Source organism: Aphelocoma coerulescens, chromosome 4 (genome assembly GCF_041296385.1).
Source record: "Aphelocoma coerulescens isolate FSJ_1873_10779 chromosome 4, UR_Acoe_1.0, whole genome shotgun sequence".
Classification (NCBI taxonomy): Eukaryota; Metazoa; Chordata; class Aves; order Passeriformes; family Corvidae; genus Aphelocoma; species Aphelocoma coerulescens.
In genome coordinates, this window is record NC_091017.1 from 2,049,119 (window position 1) to 2,067,996 (window position 18,878).

At 46.2% G+C, this 18,878-nt stretch overlaps 2 protein-coding genes across 2 annotated transcripts in view; both read left to right on the forward strand.

The window, feature by feature from the left end:
- The window catches only part of SEPTIN11 (septin 11), an 85,801-nt gene extending 75,131 nt beyond the window's left edge, over positions 1-10,670 (forward strand). The window contains exons 10-11 of the mRNA XM_069012421.1: positions 7,405-8,506; positions 10,588-10,670. Coding sequence (XP_068868522.1) covers positions 7,405-7,408 — 4 coding nt within the window. The 3' untranslated portion in view covers positions 7,409-8,506; positions 10,588-10,670. The remainder of the gene's footprint in view (positions 1-7,404; positions 8,507-10,587) is intronic.
- CCNG2 (cyclin G2) lies at positions 9,245-15,895 on the forward strand. Its single transcript, XM_069012424.1, has 7 exons — positions 9,245-9,628; positions 10,588-10,725; positions 11,577-11,827; positions 11,976-12,054; positions 12,136-12,234; positions 13,343-13,548; positions 14,069-15,895. The coding sequence occupies exons 1-7, from the start codon at positions 9,518-9,520 to the stop codon at positions 14,199-14,201; spliced, it is 1,017 nt and encodes a 338-aa protein (XP_068868525.1). The 5' UTR covers positions 9,245-9,517; the 3' UTR covers positions 14,202-15,895.
- Positions 15,896-18,878: the final 2,983 nt, after the last annotated feature.

An 18,878-nucleotide genomic window follows, 5' to 3' on the forward strand; every position in this document is an offset into this window, starting at 1 on the left:
AGCTGTTGTCTCGCAGCTCCGTTTATTCATTGAGTTTGAGTGTTATAAGTTCTTTTGTACCCTAAGACTTTTTTTTTTTTTTTTTTTTTTTTTTAATGGATTTTGGGCTGTGTTACAATACTGTACAGCAAAGACCAGGAAAAGAATAAATACTTGGCATGCAAATCCTGGCACGGTGATGAGTGTCAGAATCTTGCCGCACCACCAGAGGTTGAAATTAAGAGATAAAAGCAAGAAGTTCAGAGCAAAGGCAAATTATTTCCTTTAAACTCCTTCCAGTATCTGTAGTTATTGGCTGTTCAGACAGCACACAAAGGAGGATTTCCTCCGGAGATAATAAGCACAGTGACATAAATCATCGAGAGAGAACATAGATTTCTTTTTTTCTATTCATTTTCCAGCAAATTAAGTCTGAATCAGTTTGCTAAAAATTCATCCATCTCAAGCTTTTTTTTAACCCTTTCCCTAGTAACATATAAGACTGAAATGAAAGGCTACTTTTGCTGCAGCAACTCCTCTATGCACAGGGTGAACTGTTCTTCAAATCCAAGCCTGCCGTGTGCTGCTCCCTTCCATTTTTATTCATTTTTATCTTGAAACAGAATATGACTCTTAGAACTGACAGAGGTGCAGAGAAGGGCAAGTAAGTCCTGCTGGAATTTTATCTCACTTTCTCAATTCCATTCTAATTTTTCTGGGTCTTGTTGCCTTGTGTTTAAGAAGTCTGTAAAGCTGTGGTGGTTTTCCAAAATCCCACTCGTAGTTTGGGGCAGTGACCACAACCAAGGGATTTAGGGGCACTGCTGGGAAGGAGATGGAGGCAGCCAGCGTGAACTCCATGTGTTTGGGCCTGTTCTGCAGGGGGAGAGGGAAAGAGGCAATATGGCTTCATGCTGACAAGCAAGGGAAGGGTTAGATGGGATATTAGAAAAAATTCTTCCCTGTGAGGGTGGGGAGGCCCTGGCACAGGTTGCCCAGAGAAGCTGTGGCTGTCCCTGGATCCCTGGAAGTGTCCAAGGCCAGGCTGGACGAGGCATTGGAGCAACCTGGGACAGTGGAAGGTGTCCCTGCCGGTGTCAAGGAGTAGAACTGGAATGATCTTTAAGGTCCCTTGCAACCCAAACCGTTCTATGATTCCATGTATCCTTACAGCAGACGTTTCTATCTGTGTTGTTTAAAAACCCTTCAGAGGAAAAACCAAATGGTCCCGTGGTTTTGGCTCTGTGGCGCTTTGGAGACCCGAGTGCTGCTCCCTGTGTGACTTTTGACCAGTCAGTTAAACCCACAGATGCAAAGGTTAATGGTAATTTTCATACCCACCCAACTTAGGTGCACTCAGAGTTCAACATGGGCATGCAAAGCTCGGGGAGTTCAAATCTATGTGCACACAGCAGCTTCAGAGCAAGGGTAAATTCACCTTCGTGTCAGGCAGGCTGTGAGGCTACATTAAAATAGTTTGTAAAGCATTTGAATATCCCAAGGGGCTGGAAACATGCAAGCTTATAAAAATAACTGCTGTTTGGGTTCAGCTGGTCAAGTTCCCTCCGTGACAGAGCAAGTCCAATTATCCCTGTAGTTACCACTGTGTTTGTGCTTTGACTCCGACCATTACATAACTAATCTATATTTATTGCTAACCTGTGATCCTTGAAGTAGCAAGCAGGCTTTGATCAGCCCAGAGGAGACAATGTTGATGTTGGTTTAAAAAAAAAAACATTAAGAAAAAAAAAAAAAAAGGAAACAGACCAGACTCTCAGGAATCCTCGATTTTCCAGAAGCTGAAAAGAAAGTTAAACTCAGTTTTCTTTGTGAGAGGCACAGTTTGCAAGTGTGCAATGTTGGGGAGAGCAGCAGCAGGAAACACGGAGAATCCTAAAAACATGGTTTATGGTGAAATTACCTGACAAGGCTTTGCTCAGCTTCCAGGGAGTAAGTGCTTGTCAAGGAAAAATCAGCACAAAGGATCTCTCCCAGAGGAATGAAACGGGTTTGAGCACTGAACTGTGTCATCTCTGTGAAAACTGAACTATCCAAAATCACTAGTTGCTTTTGAAAAATCTTACCTTTTTTTGTGCAGTGTATCAATCGATGCAATGCTGATTTTCTGAGTAAGTAGTGTGGAAATCAGTATATACAAATTATTAGGCTGTTCTACCTTATGAGAACATCAGCTGTGCTTGTTCCTACAGGCAATAATTAGCTGCCCTTTGAAAAAAAAAATAACCCAGTATTCCTGAAGAATGTGGCAAAGGAAAAAAGGAAACTAGATGCAGGCTCCTTCATTTCTTGGAGCTTAAATGTAGCTTTCCACTGCAGCTGTTAAAGAAGGCTGTCGACCTTAGAAGCCACCATCAGTGGATTCACAGGCGTGTCAGCTCGAGAGCATCTCCACAGCCTCTCAGGACTTTGTGTAGCTCTTCCCACCCTGCTCTTCCTACCAGCAGGAATTTAAATCATTTACTAGGAAAACAAACCCTTCTCTTTGAGCTGCACAAGATTCTCTCCCTATCTGTTCCCAGCATGGAGCTTCTCAAAACACCAGGACACAGTTCTGCTTTCATCCAGAACAGTGAAATACGTGCTCACGTTTAGCAAATGAAGCACCTCTGTCACCTCACTCAGTGATTATTTCAGAGAGGGGAACTGCAGACGCTAAATTAACCTTTTAACCTGATTTAGTTTTACTAATAAACAGCCCCATAATGTAATTTTCTCAACCAGAACTGCTATTTTCTGCTGTTTGCTTTGCTATTTGGAACGTGTTCTGTTCCAGCTCTATTTCATTTAACTTGGTGACAGTAATATCTTCAGACTGTGTCCCTCATCCTAGGGATCCCACCAGGAAACCCATCATTCTTCCTAGAAAATAGATTATTAGTTGGAAACGCATGTCACAACATGCAAGAACACCAACAGCAGACACTGTTGAATGAATGTGCCTCCTCCTTAGCAGCATGCCCAGTTTTACCTTTTTAGTATTGGCAGAGGGGTGTCATTGACTATAAGTTTTCTTCCATTTTTCCCTTCAAAAACATCAAAATTCCTTTCTTTTCTCTGCGTTTAAAAGGCAGTTCATGTTAATTACTTGACTGTGGCTATACTTTACTGTAGACATCAATATTTATAATTGGATATTTTGTGTCCTGGGGAGCTGATATCAGCACTGTAGGAGTTTACAACCTTGCAAAATGTATAGTGTTGCTGTGGTGGTTGTAGGTGTGCCTTTTCCAATGGATAATTTGCCATTTTCTGCATGGATCAGGATCGCGTTTGCTGCTGGTGCATCTGAGAAAGTCCATCTGAATTATTTCTTCTGGCAAGTAGTAAGAGTGTGTGAGTGAAACGTGCCTGGATGCAGTATCTTAAGATAGAACTATGCTGGAAATGTTCTTGCAGCTGTTCCTTGGGAAACATCTGTGGTGCTGGGCGTGGAAATTTGTGCATCTCTGTTCACACTGGCACAGAGCAGTTCGTCTCGTGAAACAGAAGTATGAATTATTGGGAAGTAAGAGGAGGGCATTAAGCACCAATGGATGTGAAATGACTAAAGGTAGTCATTTGGAAAGCAAGGAGGAAACTGGAATGTTCCTTACTGGCACAGGGATAAGGTCAGCAGACTCCAGAAGACTTCCAGAATTCCGACTGCTAGTTATGTCAGTAGGAATAACCGATCCAGTAGACTGAAATTTTTCCCATTTACAGTTGAAAAAACTTTCCATCTGTGATAGTCTGTTTGTATTGTCTGATAAAGAGAAGAATATACAGGCTCATGGGATCTCATAATTAGTGATTATCCCTATGCAAAGTACAGAAGATTGTCCCAAGATCTCAATTTTAGCAAAAAGCATACAAGAATTTAAGACAGCCTGGGAAAGGAGAGAAAGGAGTATTTTGTTAGATAATTAAGGGACTTCTCATCTTTTATGGAAAATGGAATGTTAAATTGCAAAATAAGTGTAAATTCGTAAAATAATTTTACAATATCCATTCCCAGTCCTTGTCACTAAATGCTTCCTAGCAAATCATTTTACTCAGCAGTTGCCTAGTTCTACAGGCAGGAAGGTGACTGCCTTACTTTTTTTCTTTTTCTTGGTTTAACTTTTAATGACTAATTTAAATTCCATTTATGCAGAATCCCTGTGATTTTGAAAACGCCTCCTGAAATTATGCACAACTACCTTTCTAAAAAAAACCAACAAAACTTTCCAAAGCCATAAGTATAACACTGCCTAGAATTATCCTGTCAATTAAATAAAAGAACCCACTTAAAATAAGTGACAAAAATATACAATGAATTAAATGCACATTCCAGTAACAAATGGTTATTAAAGGAGGCCTCTGAGCAAACTGCTGGTTCTGTGGTCATGCTTCGACAAGCACAAGGCTATTGAAACACACAGCTGCCTTTCAGACAATTTAACCTGCACTGAAGGCAAATTATTGCCATTTGATGTCATTCTCTTGGCTCCTGGAAGATTCCCTGTGCCGCACAGCAGTGGCAGTGGGAGCAGAGCTGGGGCTGCACCACCAGCTGCTGTTCAAGTATGGCTGCCTGCAGAAAGTGGATATGTGCATCAGGAATGATTAGCTAAATAAGGCAGGAAGTTACCTTTTATTAGACCTGAAGATGCAGCGTAGATTTCTGACAGTAGCTGGAGTGGGAACCAGTGAGGACTAAGACAGAGGGTACCTGAATCCACCCCCCACCGAAATCATGAACAATGATTGTAGTCACTGGGTAAGTTCTGAAATGTGTCACAGATTTGGAGTCTTTCCTGCTTCCTTTTTCTCAGTGACCAGGGAGTGAAGTTTGGACAAGGTGGGGCAAGTACCACCCACGAGCAACAAAACTGCAGATATTCCTGCTGTGGCCCTGGTGAAGTCACCAGGAGTGCCTTCCTTCCTGCTGTCTTTACGTGAGAGTTTGCACTGGGGGTAAGGCTCCTCCTTCCTCTTCTCATGCCAGAGCCATTTTCAAACCCTCCAAAACAAGATTTGATGATACTAAAAAAATGGGTTGCACTGGACTCTTGCTGTTTGCTCCTGTGTGCTTTCCAGATCTTTCCAGCTCTGTGTGTGGAGAGAGGCCTCCATGACAACACAGGTGGAGCAGCGGGTTCAGCACAGAGGCAGCTCAGTCTGCAGCCTTTTCCTCCTGCTCTGTCAGTATCAGGGATCATGGAATTCTGTGGTTCCCAACATGCTGTACATGGGCTCACTCAGAGCCATGAAATAATAGGCAGGGGCCTGTCCTTGGTGTTATTTCTGGAACAGAATCCTTTTGTGTTAGGGAAAATTCTCAGTGAAGACTTGGAATTTCCTTCAAGAATCGGGGTTTTAGCACTGCAGGCAATTTAATTTTTAGCTGTGTTTTTACAAGTTTTATGCCAGCTGCTGAGAATAAGAACATTTCCTAAGAAAGAAACTGTTTCCCAGTAGATTTTTGGATTTATCTCTTTTAGGGAACTCGTTTTGGGAGTCTTGTCCCAGGACTGTGGTCCAGCTGTACTGGTGTAGGGGTTCTTATATAAATAAGGCAGCTTTTATTTTCAGTAAGCAAAGTATATGGTATCAGTACATGGCAGATTTATTTAAATTAAAACATAGATTCTGTCCTAAACTTATTAAGTTTCCGTTGATTTGTGTTTGGGTCTTGTTAGCTCAAAATACTTTCTGCTCTGAGTTTCCTGAGCAAACACGCTGAGTTTCTTTTCTCTGTCCCCTCCCTTCCTTATTCCAGCAGCTGTTTGGAACTCGGGGTGTGGTCTCTGGGAGACACACTGTCACTGCTGCTCTCTGGACTTGTCCCGTGAGTCTCTTCCCCAACACCAACCTCCATTTAAATCTCTTAGCAGGATGCCTTGCTCTCCTTTGGTCTCATAGGCAGCAAGTGATAAATCTGAATAAATTCATTTATTTATGAATGCTGAAGTCGACTTCCAGGAGCACCAGGTGAGAGGTGTGGAATTACACTCCTCTGGGCAGACAGGAGCTGTACCAGTGGGGACATTGCTCCCATGGCTACTGGAGGATCAAATGCCACTTTCCCTCAGGGGCTGCTGTCTGGGGAACAAGGTTTAAACTCTGACTGGTTTATGAATCATTTCATCTCCTAGACTTGTTGCCTCCCCAAGGGCCTGGTGAGGGGGAGCCCATGCAAAGGTTTTGATAGCTTTCATCCCCAAGGCACTGATCCCATTGCTGTTAAAGCAACAGAATCTGTAAATTATTTCTCAGTGTGTGTACATATGGAGCCTTGATAGGTGTTTTCTAGTATGTGTACTTTGTATAAAAATGCAACTCTGTCACTTCTGCCTTCCAGTTGTCAACACTGCTGCTGTCCTCCATACTGGAATAATAGGCCAGCAGTGGAGCACTTGGACTAATTAGTGGCTGTAAATCGTGTGGAGCTCTTTGGTTAAGTGGTTCAAGGGAGCTGTTGTTCCAAGTGACCCCTGTTTTCCTTCCGTGGGTGTCCAGAGTGGGCAGACCGCTTGTGTCTAGAGCGTTAATTAGTCTGTGTCCCTTAATCACAACAGGTTGTAATCCGATTTCGGTGTGGAAATCCACACGCCACAAGGCCCAATCAACACCTCTGGTATCATCCCCTGCCAGTCAATACACAGCTATTAGCCTTCCACAACCATTCCTGAGGAACTGCTCTGCAGGCATGCCTGGACAAGTTTTGCCAGGCCATACTGGAAAGTGGTTTAGCAAGGATGGTTGAAATAATCCCTGTTTAATAGGATGTGCATCTTTGGGTTCCCAAAGAATGTCAGGAAGGAATTGCTGCTCTGTAAAGCACAGCATGTTACAGAAGAGATAAATTGTGTTTCCTGAGAATGCTGGAACCACTTCTCATTCTCCCCCCACATTCACACTTCCCCGAATCCCAAATAAATGGCACATTGAAAGAAAATTATTCCTTGCATAAGGGAAAAAATAGAAAACAACAACAGTTTCTGTTCCCTGACCTCACCATGACTCCTCTTTTGCCCACAACACTCCATTGTTCTGCCAGGTCCAGGCAGCACAGGGAGCAGACTCATTTTCCCTGTTTTTAATCCCAAAGCTGCAGTCCATCACCTATATTAAGGATCCTTGGGGTTTGGTGGTTTGTTTTTTTCTTGATCCTACTGAGCTGTTTTCAACAAGTGAGTTAATACTGAGGAACAAAAATGGGGCAGGGATCCCTCTCTCCTAACCTGGGAAATGAGCCACACTCTGATAAGAGATTTCCCCCCTCAGGCTACATGAGATATGAAGGATAATTTTTCAGAGTGTTCTGTTAGGTTTAAATTAGTAAAGGGAAAGGAATGTATGTGTTCAAGCAGGTACCTGAATTGATACTTTTGGAGCTGTCATGCTCTGTGCTTACAATATGAACCTTTTTTGTCCTTTTAGGTAAACTGGAACATGTGTTCACTATGTGCTTTCCTACAGCAGCTGGAGGAGGAAGAACATCCGTACTCCACCTCTGTGATGGCAAGATACACTTCAGAGTGTGGGGAAGAAAAGAAGGGATCAGCTGCTAAGGGGATTTGAATACCAGAGACTGGAGCTGAGAGCCTCATCCAGTAAACATTACCTGAATGATGTCACTGCATGGAGCCGGTTTGAAGTAGGTTCTATTAGCAGCAATTCTTCAAACTGGAGCAGATCCATGTCTTAAACAGCTTTCATCCTCCCCAAAAATCAGTCAATGTGCCACTTCGTTTGCCGTGTGGTGGGAGGGATGCTCAGGTATATCTGATGGAACTCTGGCCCACATCAGGAATACCCTGAGGAAAAGTCGTGCACGTTTATGGCCATCTCAGAGGCCTTGGCATCAAAATAAACTTGAGAAAAGTGTTGGCCGTCATCACTGGCATTGCAGACAGGGACTGTGCCTCGAAATAGAGCTTGGCAGAGCTCAGCACTGATGATGGCTCAGTGGAGAAGGCGGATTTGCTTTTCCAACCCGCGACGTTTCATAAACATTTTCTGTTTGTTGGAGCTGTGGAACCTCACCAGATCAAACCCTGTGCTAATCTGCCGGAGTTGCCTCCCCAGACTTTTGTCTCCAGTGTGTACACACATCTGATCGCTGCAGTTTGGGTTTGTCCTGGCACATTCATCCCTTTGTGTTTGTCCATGAGCATGTGGGAAAGAGCCCCAGAAATTCTCCAGATGATGGTTTATTTTCCTTTATCTGGTCCTGAGGACTCCATTGAGCTGAGAAGCCCTTTGAGGCAGCCTTTGACTTAGGGAGTTGATCCACCACCTCCTTCCTGACGCACTGGGCCTTGGATTCATTCCACGGGAAGGGAAGCTTGGAAGTGCACATCCCAAACTGGTGCAACACCAGGCTGTACAGAAATCTCTCGGTCTGAAGCAGGACGTGGAGGGGTTTTAAATTCAGACGGGTGTTTTGGAACCCTCAAGGAACAGCATGAATAGGGTCCCACACAGATAGACAGAGAGTTTGACCCGCGGGGGCTGAGCATCCTCAGGCTGCTCCAGTCAGGTCAGCGTTCATCTTTATCCTGTATCGGGACACGGGAGCGCTGTGGGACGGGCGTGTGGGGACATGGGACCACTGCGGGACGGGGGTTGTGGGGGAGCGCTGTGGGGCAGGGTGCTGGGACTGGGCAACGCTGTGGAACGAGGCTATCGGGACACGGGAACGCTGTGGGACTCAGGGTGCCCGTCGCCAGCCCCCCGCCCCCCATCGCCTCAGAGCGCGCGCGCGGGGGCTCGTCACGGTTGCCAAGGCCCGGAGCAGTGGGCGGGGCGGAGGCAGAACGCCTCTGGCCAATCAGGGCAGACCCGGCCCCGGTCGGCGGCCAATCGCCACCGGTAAACAACACGCCCCCCGCGAGGCGGGGAAGGGGCGGGGCGAGTGCCGCCGCCGGCCAATCAGCGGCCGGGGGCCGCGGGCCAATCCGGGCGCGGGAGACTTTGGGCGGTCTTTTCAAAACGGGTGAGGCGCCGCTGGCGTCCCTTTAAAGGCGTGATGCGGTCCTCTCCGTCTCCCTCCGCGCGGCCTCGCCGTCCCGCCGCAGCAGCGCGGTGCCGCCCCGCGCCCCACTGAGATGGAGCTCCGCGGGCCGGCCGCGCCCTGCCCGGACCTTGGGTACTACTCGGGGTACCGCCGGGCCGCGGGGTGGGGGTGGACTATTTGACTTCCGTGCGCCGCCTCACCGGCGGGGATCGCTCCGCGCGGGACAACAAAAGCCGTGGGCGGAGAAGCGCCGCCGCCATCTTGGAGCGGAGCCGGGGTTGGGGCGGAGGCGGGCGCGGCCGGGGATGGTGCTCTGATGCTGCCGTGACTCCCCGCGGGGGTCCAGGCCGCCCTGCCTGGATGCGGGGTCAGCGGCCGAGCCCACCCCCGTCCGCGCGGTGACGGGAGCCGGGCTCGCCTCCCCCTCCCCGAGCGCTGAGGGCCGCGGGGGGAGCCCGGTGTCCCCTCGCCTCCGGCTTGCGGGGCCCCTTTGTTTCCCTGCTGCGGAGGGAAAGGAGGCGGAGGAAAGGGAAGATGAGCAGCGAGGCGCTGTGGCTTTTCAAGCAGCTGAACCTCCATCTAGAGCTGGAGGGGCGGTTCCAGCCCCGCGAGAAGGGGCTCAGCCTCATCGAGGGCGCCGCCGAGGTGGGTGAGGGCGTCGGGGCACTCCTCAGAGCAGGAAGAAAATTCCAAGAATTTCAGAGAAAATTTCTGCTAATAGGGGACGTGCGTTAACTGCGGAAAGTTAATTCTTTTCTCTGTATGCGCCGCTTGTCTTTTGTTTTGATTCTGTCTTCATATGTAGGTATTAACGTTACATTATCCAAGCGCTGCGACCTGCAGGGCAAGCAAAATATTTAGGCGTTTAGTATTTATTATTTAAATGTGGAGTGAGCACAGAAGCAAGAGGTTCTGTATTGTTTCCGTCAGCGGAGCTTCCTGCCGCTGCAGGGGAGGTGGGATGTCGAGCAGGCCCGTAACAAAGAGGGGAACCACCAGCTTTTCATTGGCGAGATTGGGGGAAATGAACCCAGAACCGCTGAGCAGCAAAATGTAAATTGACCATAAACATCTCCACGTCAACGACCAAAGTTCCTTACTGAGTTCAGGGCAGGCTTGTTATGTTCCTCCGTGTGCTTCTGAGTTCTTTGGGAAGAGCCCTAATGTTTAACACACACACACACACAAAAAAAAAAATCCTTGAATCTGCTTATTTGTTGTGAAAGCAGAACTGCTGTTGCTTAAATATTGACATTCAAGGCAGAGAGCTGTGCGGTCATCTCTAAAGTCAGGAGTCACTGTTTATGCCTGCACTTGGTAACTTAAATAAGTCGTAAATGTGTCTTAAAGTAAGCAAGTGGAGAGTTGGAAATGTGGTTGTGCTGGCTATTGCACCAATGAGAGTCAGGACCTGGCTGTAATCTCTGAACTGTGATTTGAGTCCTAAGTGCCCACTTTTATTTTCATTTTCAGTTAAGTGGAATTAAATATTTAAGGAAAAAAGCCCTGCATCTGTTTGATTGAAATAAAAGATGGTTTAGGCAGTGAGGCACGGTGATTGCCGCTGCCACAGAATAATTCTGACTTTGTCTCTCTTGCCATAGAATGAAAACACTCTGTGTTCAAGACAAAGGAATGCCAAGGTGGAAGATCTTTGGAGTCTGACCAACTTCTTTGGATTTGCAACTGAAACGTTTGTTTTGGCTGTCAACATTCTGGACAGATTCTTGGCTCTTATGAAGGTATAAGTGTGGCTGTTGATTCATTCTGTGCATTCAGCAGCAGCTCTGAGGTCTCCTTTGTGAACCTGGAGTTGAGTGCAGTTCCTTTTACCTCTAAAGACAAGTAGCAGCTTGATTTATTTCCTGTAATAGATCTGTAGCCATCACCATGCAGACGTCTAAGAAAGGAGGAATTAAGGAAAACAAACCAATTAGTGTTACAGACTGTCTCTGGGTACTGTGCTAAAGCTTAGCTTAGCCTTGGGTCTGATACCAAGTGATCATTTTCTGATTGTTTTTATCGTGTTTGTGCTGCTTTAAGGCAGAAGCTTGGACCTAAACCAGTTCCTCATTATTAGATCAGCAGAGAAAACAGAGTTGCATCAGTTCTCTGGTCTGGCTGTCCTTGAAGTGGCACAAAATGTTACGGTGGTAGATGGAAGAGAAGAGCAGGAACAAGCTGTGGAGGGATGGGGCTGCCTGGAACAGGCTCAGACTGGATTTGTGTGGGCTGTAAGCGAGGGTGGGCGAGCACTGCCGCGAGGAGGAGGAGGGAATTGCAGTTCCCACCGCGATTTATTTGTGTAGTGGTGGGGAACAACCTGAGGAGAGGCTGCTCGGCTGTTGAACTTCACTTCCTGAGCCCCAGCGGATCGGTGCTGCCTTGTGGGCTCTGCCAGCTGGGGTTTGCTTCAGCTGCAGTGATGGAACTGGTGGTTATGGCTGGGGGAGGCGTAGGAGCTGGCTGACACCAGGTTTAGTGGAAATCAGCAAGTCTTTGGCTGTTGCGCTGTGGGTTCTCCAAACACAGTTGCTGTTGAAGCTCAGTGTTGATGGGGGGAAGTATTCATGGTGCTTGCGGTGGTTTTTAGGTGAAACCGAAGCATTTGTCTTGCATTGGAGTTTGCTGCATCCAGCTGGCCGCCCGCGTCGTGGAGGAGGAATGCAATATCCCATCTGCTCACGAGATCATCCGGATCAGCCAATGTAAATGCACTGTGTCCGACCTGAAACGGATGGAAAAGATAATTTCAGAAAAGTTGCACTTTGAATTTAAAGCTACTACTGCCTTAACCTTCTTGCACTTGTACCATACTATTGTACTCTGTCATACCTCAGAAAGGTGAGTTGGTGGTGTTTGCTGAGCCCTTTTTTATTTCCCTCTTAAATGGTTGCAGCCTTGGCTCTAGAGGAGGCAGCTCCTCAGATTTTGCTTCCTGGCGAGGGAAAGCTTGTTGATTCAGACCCTTCTTCTCTTGTGTGTCTCACAGGAAAGAAGTATTGAATCTGGACAAGTTGGAAGCACAGCTAAAAGCTTGCAACTGCCGTCTAGTCTTCTCTAAAGCAAAAGTGAGTAGAAGCAGTTGTTTGTAGCTTCTGAGTAGGTTTGTGATTGCTGTAGTGCTGAGTGCTGTTTTCTTGCCCTTTTAGCCATCTGTCCTGGCCTTGTGCCTTCTCACTCTGGAAGTTCAGATGCTGAAATCTGTTGAGCTATTGGAGATCCTTCTGCGTGTTCAAAAGCATTCAAAGGTGACTATTTTTAATGGATTGTTTTTCCAGTTGTTTGGACTGAAACCCTTAATGATGGGTGATGTTACATTTAGGGGAGCCCTTAAATGGGTCCCTAAATGCGTCTTTACAGGTTCTGTTTGGCATCAGCTGAAAGAAACAATTAAAAAATAAATGTATAAAATCAGAGGAACTGCTGATCCCGTGTGTATACAATGCATGCTTTAACAGGCAAGTGATTGAACTTGTACAGCTCTGGCTGTGTGTTCTGGAGAAACTTCCAGTCTGTTCTGTGACTGCTGGGCTGGTTATTCCTTTTGCCTGAATAATTGGACCCGGGGGAATAGCTGGAGCTGTGTCAGGGGAAGGTCAGGCTGGATATCAGGGAAAGGTTCTTCCCCCAGATGGAGGTCAGGCACAGAACAGGCTCCTCCAGGAATGGGCACAGCGCTGAGCCTGACACAGCTCGAGCATTTGGACAACGCCCTCAGACACAGGGTGGGATTGGGGGGGATTGTCCTGTGCAGGGCCAGGAGTTGAACTCCATGATGCTTGTGGGTCCTTTCCAGCTCAGGATATCCTATGAACTAAAATAGGATTCATGGCCTCTAGCTGCATTCTGCCTCTGTTGATGGCCTAGAAGAAGCTTCCCACTCTTACGGTCAGATTAAACGACCCCAGTTTCTTAAGGGATGGAAGTAGTTCCTTAAAGTACAATATTATTTGATTTTAAAACGGTGGTTTAATTTTTTTTTCTTCATATTAAAGTAGTTTTAAAAATTTCGCTTCCTCTTGAAAATGGAATTTTAAAAGGTTTTCATTCCATCTTAAAATGGAATAACCTTTGTTTGGCTTCTCCTTTGGAAGTGATAATGCAAATGTTAACAAGGACTTGCAGGCAAACTGTCAACCTAACTCCACCTTGAACAGGGACTTGTCTGGTAGCTGTGTTGGAGTTGGTAGTTCACCTTCAAAAGCAACTTTGACAAAGGTATCCCAGCTACGTCTCACTTCTGTCTTGACAGATGTTTTTTCCAGGTCTTTTCTAAGGAGGTACAATGGAGGGAGGAGTTATCCTTCGAGCCTCAGTGTAACAGACTAAATAACTTCTGGGGTTTTTTTTTTTCAGATAAGTGATAGTGACCTACTTTACTGGAGGGAGCTGGTCTCTAAATGCCTGGCAGATTATTCTTCTCCTGAATGCTGCAAGCCTGATCACAAAAAACTTGTTTGGATTGTTTCGAGGCGTACAGCCCAAAACCTACAAAACAGTTACTACAGTGTTCCCGAGTTGCCAACAATCCCGGAGGGTGGATGTTTCAATGGAAACGAGAGGTTGGTAACACTTAACCTGCTTAATTTGTTGGGAATTCTCCTTTTCCTGTAGTGGTCATGGCAACTCCATATAACTATGGCTTAATCACTGCCACTTGGGGAGAAAAAAGAGAGTGCTAGTTCAGAGAATATCGATGGGCTTGGAATCCATCTTCAGCACATGGAAAGAGGGGGGAGCTGTCATTGTGGTGTTCAGATGTACTTGGCGGGGTGGGGGGAGGCACTTTTGGTTTTGAGGCAGGAAGGTTTGCAGAGGTTTTCAGTCTCCTGAAGGCATTCATGCTTGGTGTCTGGAACCAGCTTGTTGATTGGTAGGATGCTGTTGGCATCAGGAAGATTGTACCTTGTTAGGATTTCAGCTTTAGGAGCCTTAAGGAGCTTTAAGCCAAGGAGCGTTTAGATGTGGGATGTTGCTCCTAGGAACAGAAGAGTGTGCAAGAAACCCCAGGATTGAGGAGTACTTTGCCACTTTGAAGGGGTTTTGCTTTGTTAAAATTATCTTTCCCACTGTTCCTTCTAGTGAAGACTCCTGTGAAGACATGAGCAGCGGGGAAGAAAGCCTTAGCAGTTCTCCTCCGAGTGATCTGGAAGGCGCCTTCTTCTTTGAACTCAAACCTAAACCCAAGTGGCAAACTCTCAGCTGTCGGTTTTAGCACTGAGTCTGGATTGTATTAGGTTGAAGTTTTGAATGCACCATAGAGTCTTTTGGCAATAATAAATGAGGTGGTAATCTGTAAACTGTATTAAGGCAAAACTTGCTGTGGTATATCAATGCTTTGAATGCCTGCCTTGGTTTTTTTGTTGTTGTAATTTTAAGGAATTAAAAAAAAAAAAATTCAGGTCCCCAGATGAGCAAAAAAAAAAAAGTTGTATTGTTCTTTTGTCAACAGCCATGAATGTAGTTCTTTACCTGGTGGTCCAAAACCCGTAGCAGCTCAACACCTGGGTTGATTTCAGGGTCTTGCCTGAGAAGCATGGAGCAAGAGCGAGAAGCTTTCCTGAGATTTAAACAGGAAGCTCTTGGTTAATGGAAGAAATTTGTTCCATGGGGTCAGTCAAGCAAGGGAGAGGCCCAGGAGGAGCTGTGCAGTTCTTGTCCTGGGATGTTCTGGGGAGTCAACATGACAGAACCCCAGGTTTGGCTTGATTTCAGTGTTGACCCCACTTTGAGCAGGCGATTGGACTGTAGCCCCTCTCGAGGGCACCTCCACTCCTCAGTGTTCTGGGATTAGATCCAAGTGGCTAAGTAGGTTACGTGGAACGGTGCATGTATGTAGTGCCAGGCTGGAATGATTTACTCTCCAATGGGCTGAACACTGAAACTGCTTTTCCTTTTCAGCAGGGTCTTGAGTTGCGTACTCCAAGTAGCAATTTTTGAAGCTTGGCTTTTATAAACTTCAGGGATCCCTATTTTACACCAGGAGTAAGTGTGGTAAGCAGGAGGTTTCTAGTCAATATAGTTTTCACTTTGAGATAGTATAAATTGTGTGGCCAGAAGTAATTCCATGTTTTCTTTAATACAGATGTTTTTACACTGAAATTCACATTGTATCCTTCAGTGTGTTTCAAATCTTAACATGTCAATCCATGCTATTAGCTTTAGACCTTTTAACATGGTAAACCTTGCTAAGTCTACATTCCTTTGAATATTTAACCCTTGTAGTTGTTTTTCAGTATAGTCATGTTATTGATTGAGTCATAATCAGACTTGTTTGCATGCTGATGTAAAGCAGTTAGTGCAGGAGAAGTTGAAATTATGCAGTAAAATATCAGGTAAATGTGATGGTGAAGTAGTTAATGTAATGGTTTTTCTTCTGAACTTTGTTATCAAAGCACAAGTTCCAGTCTAATTGTGTTTCTCCCTGGTGAGGACACGGCTAAAGCAGACTAAACTAGCTCAGAGTAACGGTGTGAGGTGTGTTGGTGCCAAAGTAGAAATGAAGGAGCAAACAAGCTAAAAGCTGTTTTGTAGGTGCAAGCGTTGCTTTAGAAAGGTAAGAGTGATGCTGTAAGTCCATAACTGTTATGTGATTTCAGTTTTCTAAAAACACACAAAAGTTTACAAAAAGTGTATATGAAAATGTAAATTAAAAAAAAAATGTACAGAAAAAAATTTAAAACAAAAAACCGAGCAGAAAATACTGTATTTTTTTACACTGTATGTAACTTTTTGTAGGTCTGTGGCATGTAGATAGTAATTTATTGTGTACTCTGTATGATACAAATACTGTACCTCTGAAGACTTCTTGCTGCAAGTCCTCTGCTCACTTCAGGAGTCCTTGGGTAAGGAACCTACTGAGTCTTGTTTCAGTTGAGAACAAAAATAAACCAAGTGCTGTATTTGTTACCTGCTGTGAGTGGCAGTCAGTTCCTTGAAGCTTCTGGCTTCCTTTTTTTTAAGGCCGTGCAGGGTGTATGATCCCACAGCTGGGTTCCAGCTTTCCCAGGAGTTGTGGCAAGAAAGAGGAGAGGCTGCACAGTACTGGGTGGGAATGTCACCTCAGCTTTGCTCCTGCCAGTTTTAGAAGCTGGGGTGAGGTATCCTGTGCTGATCCATGAGCGTTGTGGTTGGCACATTTGCAAAGCCAGAGCTCCTGCTAGGGGTTAAGGGTCATTCCAGCTGGATTCCTCTGGGTTCTGCAGGAACTGTCCTTGCTGCTGTTCTTCCTAGTGAAACCGGGTCTCGGGATATGTCTGCACCTGCAGGAACTCATCAAGGGCACACTTGATGACCTGTGTGCAAATTCCTTCTGGCTGGTCACTCACATGTAGCACTGAGAGCCCATGATGGACTGGGCTGCTCCTCCTGCCAGGGCCTGGCTCAGAGCTGGCAGAGCAGAGGCTGCTTGCTGTAGCTGCTGCCAGTGCCTTGAACCCGAAACACGCCTTCAGCTTCCACTTCAAAGGAGCCTGCTTGGGTCGCCTCGGTGCAGCACCCCCCTGGCTTGGCAGTCGGCCGTAGGTGTGCTCGGGGGAAGGTGGGACCCCATGGGCCGTGTCCTGGGCTCGCACAGCTTGGGAGACTGAGGCTTGAGGTGTGCTGTTCAGCCCCTTTCAAGTTCGTCCCACGGGAATAAATCAGCTTGGGGAGAGTGTTGTAGGGTTCAGTTCTGTGGTTGCCATGATGTAGGCTCAACTTTGATTTTGCCAGGTCAGATAGCTGCCGATCCCCCTGAGGAGCTTTTCCTGGCTTCCCCCAAAGAACGGGGATTTTGGCATTTGTCTTGTTTGTAATAGCAGAGGTGTGCAGGGCTTGTAAATGCTGTTTGGGGCTCGCCTGTACCACGTGGTGGAACTTGGAAGGCTTGCGGTCTCGGGAGTTCAAATGCGTGCTCATTTTCATAACTGCTCTGTCAGTAAGACTGGTTTGGGTGGGGGCTGAGGGGGCTGAAAGGGAATCTTTTTGTGGGGAAGCCATCCCCTGAAACAACAACTGGCTGTGTCCAGTTTCTGGGATGTTACTCCCTATGCTGCTGAACCTATTGGCAGCATAGTGCTGAAAGTTGACACAGGTTTCTGAGAGGATCCTGAGATGTTATCCTACTGCTCTCCCATGGCTGGACTGGGCCACGAGGGATCTGTAGTGGAAGCACTTCTGTTCCTGGTGCGTTGCCATCCCATAATGAAATAATTATAATAATGGCCTTTTAAACAGGAAACTTGACTTCCCCACTACTTGATGACATATGACAAGTGACATGCAGCAATAAATCATTCAGAATAAATCAGTTAGTGTGTTCAGACCCTGGTCTTTAACAGCTGCCCCTTTTTTTCTGATGGAATAAGAAGGATGTTCCTGTCAGTCAGAGCTTGGAGCACTCTGTGCACTTAGAGCACCGTACAGGAAAGGAGAGAGTAGAACCGAACGGTCTCAGGCCATTTCTTTGGTTGGACTAACAGGTGAATGAGTTATTCTTGTGATCCCACTTGGCTGTCAGGGCTTTGAAGCTCAGCATAATGGGAATCAGTAAAAACTTGGCACATACGTAGTAGTATTTATCTTAAAATATGTGTTGCAGCTGTGGGGTGTCACATGGCTGTGCTTCTTGGTGTAAGCCTGTGGCTGGTGTACTGCATCTCCTGAAAGCAGAAAGTTGCCATAACAACTGAATGAAATCAATTAGAGTAATAAGCAATTAAAATCTTATCCTTAGTGTTGCATAAACATAGCATTTTTCTCATGAATTATTGGTGATCTTGCCTCTAGACCTGTACATTCTAGTTCTGATTTGCAATCTCAACCATTTTTGAATTAATGAAGCATTTAATTTGTCCTTCAAAGAGTGCTGGTGGGGTTTTTTTTGGCCATGGCAAGTAGGTTCTTCATCAGAGATGTGAACACTGTTAAACATCTAAATGGAAGAAATGTTTGTGATGGGATTTCCAGCGCTCAGCACTGGCTTTGTTTCTGCCCAGTGAAGTCAAGGAGAAGAGTAGCCTGTGGTCTAAGGAAATTTTGTCCTGGGCCTAGCAAGGCACAGGCAGCTCCTTCCTCTGTCACACACTTCCTCCTTGACCTTCTGTGTATTCCTGAGCCTCTTGCTTCCTTTGTTCCCCTTCAGTAGAACAAAGCCAGGAATAGCTCCTTGCTGTAGTGCTTGGTTGTCAAGGATAAATCAGCTCGAACCAGGGAATGGCAGAGCTGTTGTGGAAAGGTCGGATGTGCGAGGGCCCTTGGGGAAGCAGGCTTTGCAGACGGTTGGCTTTGCAAGGGCCTGTAGGCTTGTTCTGCAAGGATTTTGTGTGGCTGTGGGTCCAATGTTTCAAAGGTCGGAGTGCAGTTTAAAATCCTGAGTCTCCAAGGAACTTTGGAAAACATGTCTGCGGTCTGAATAGCGGTCTTGCCATGTACAGTGGCTGAGTCAAGGATTTAGGAAGCCTTTGGCATCCAGAGCTCAATTATTAACTCTGGTAGGGAGCAAAAGGACTGGAGGCGATCCCTGGCTTTGTCCTGGCAGGATGACAGAAGCCAAGGCCAGTGGTCTGAGGGTTTGTGCTGCAGATGATCCGAAGCTGGGTGTGGTGTCTGTGCCAGCTCTTTGCCCGAGATACTGGCACAGTGCACCCACAGGTGATCTGTGTGGTGCCTTGTGCTCTCCTAAGCTTTTATGGTTCCATTAAATGTAATCCTGCCACCTTTATCCTGCCTGAGCAATCAGGAAAAGGCACGCAGTCAGTGCTGTAAATGCAGCGTGAGCTGTGTGTATCAGTTGAGAAATAAAACGTGGCTCCTTTGAAGGAATTTGGGTTGATTCTGTTCTCAGGATGTGCACTTGGATTGGTTACCTCTCCAGCCTCCCACTGCTGTCAGAGTATTCTTACCAGCCCAC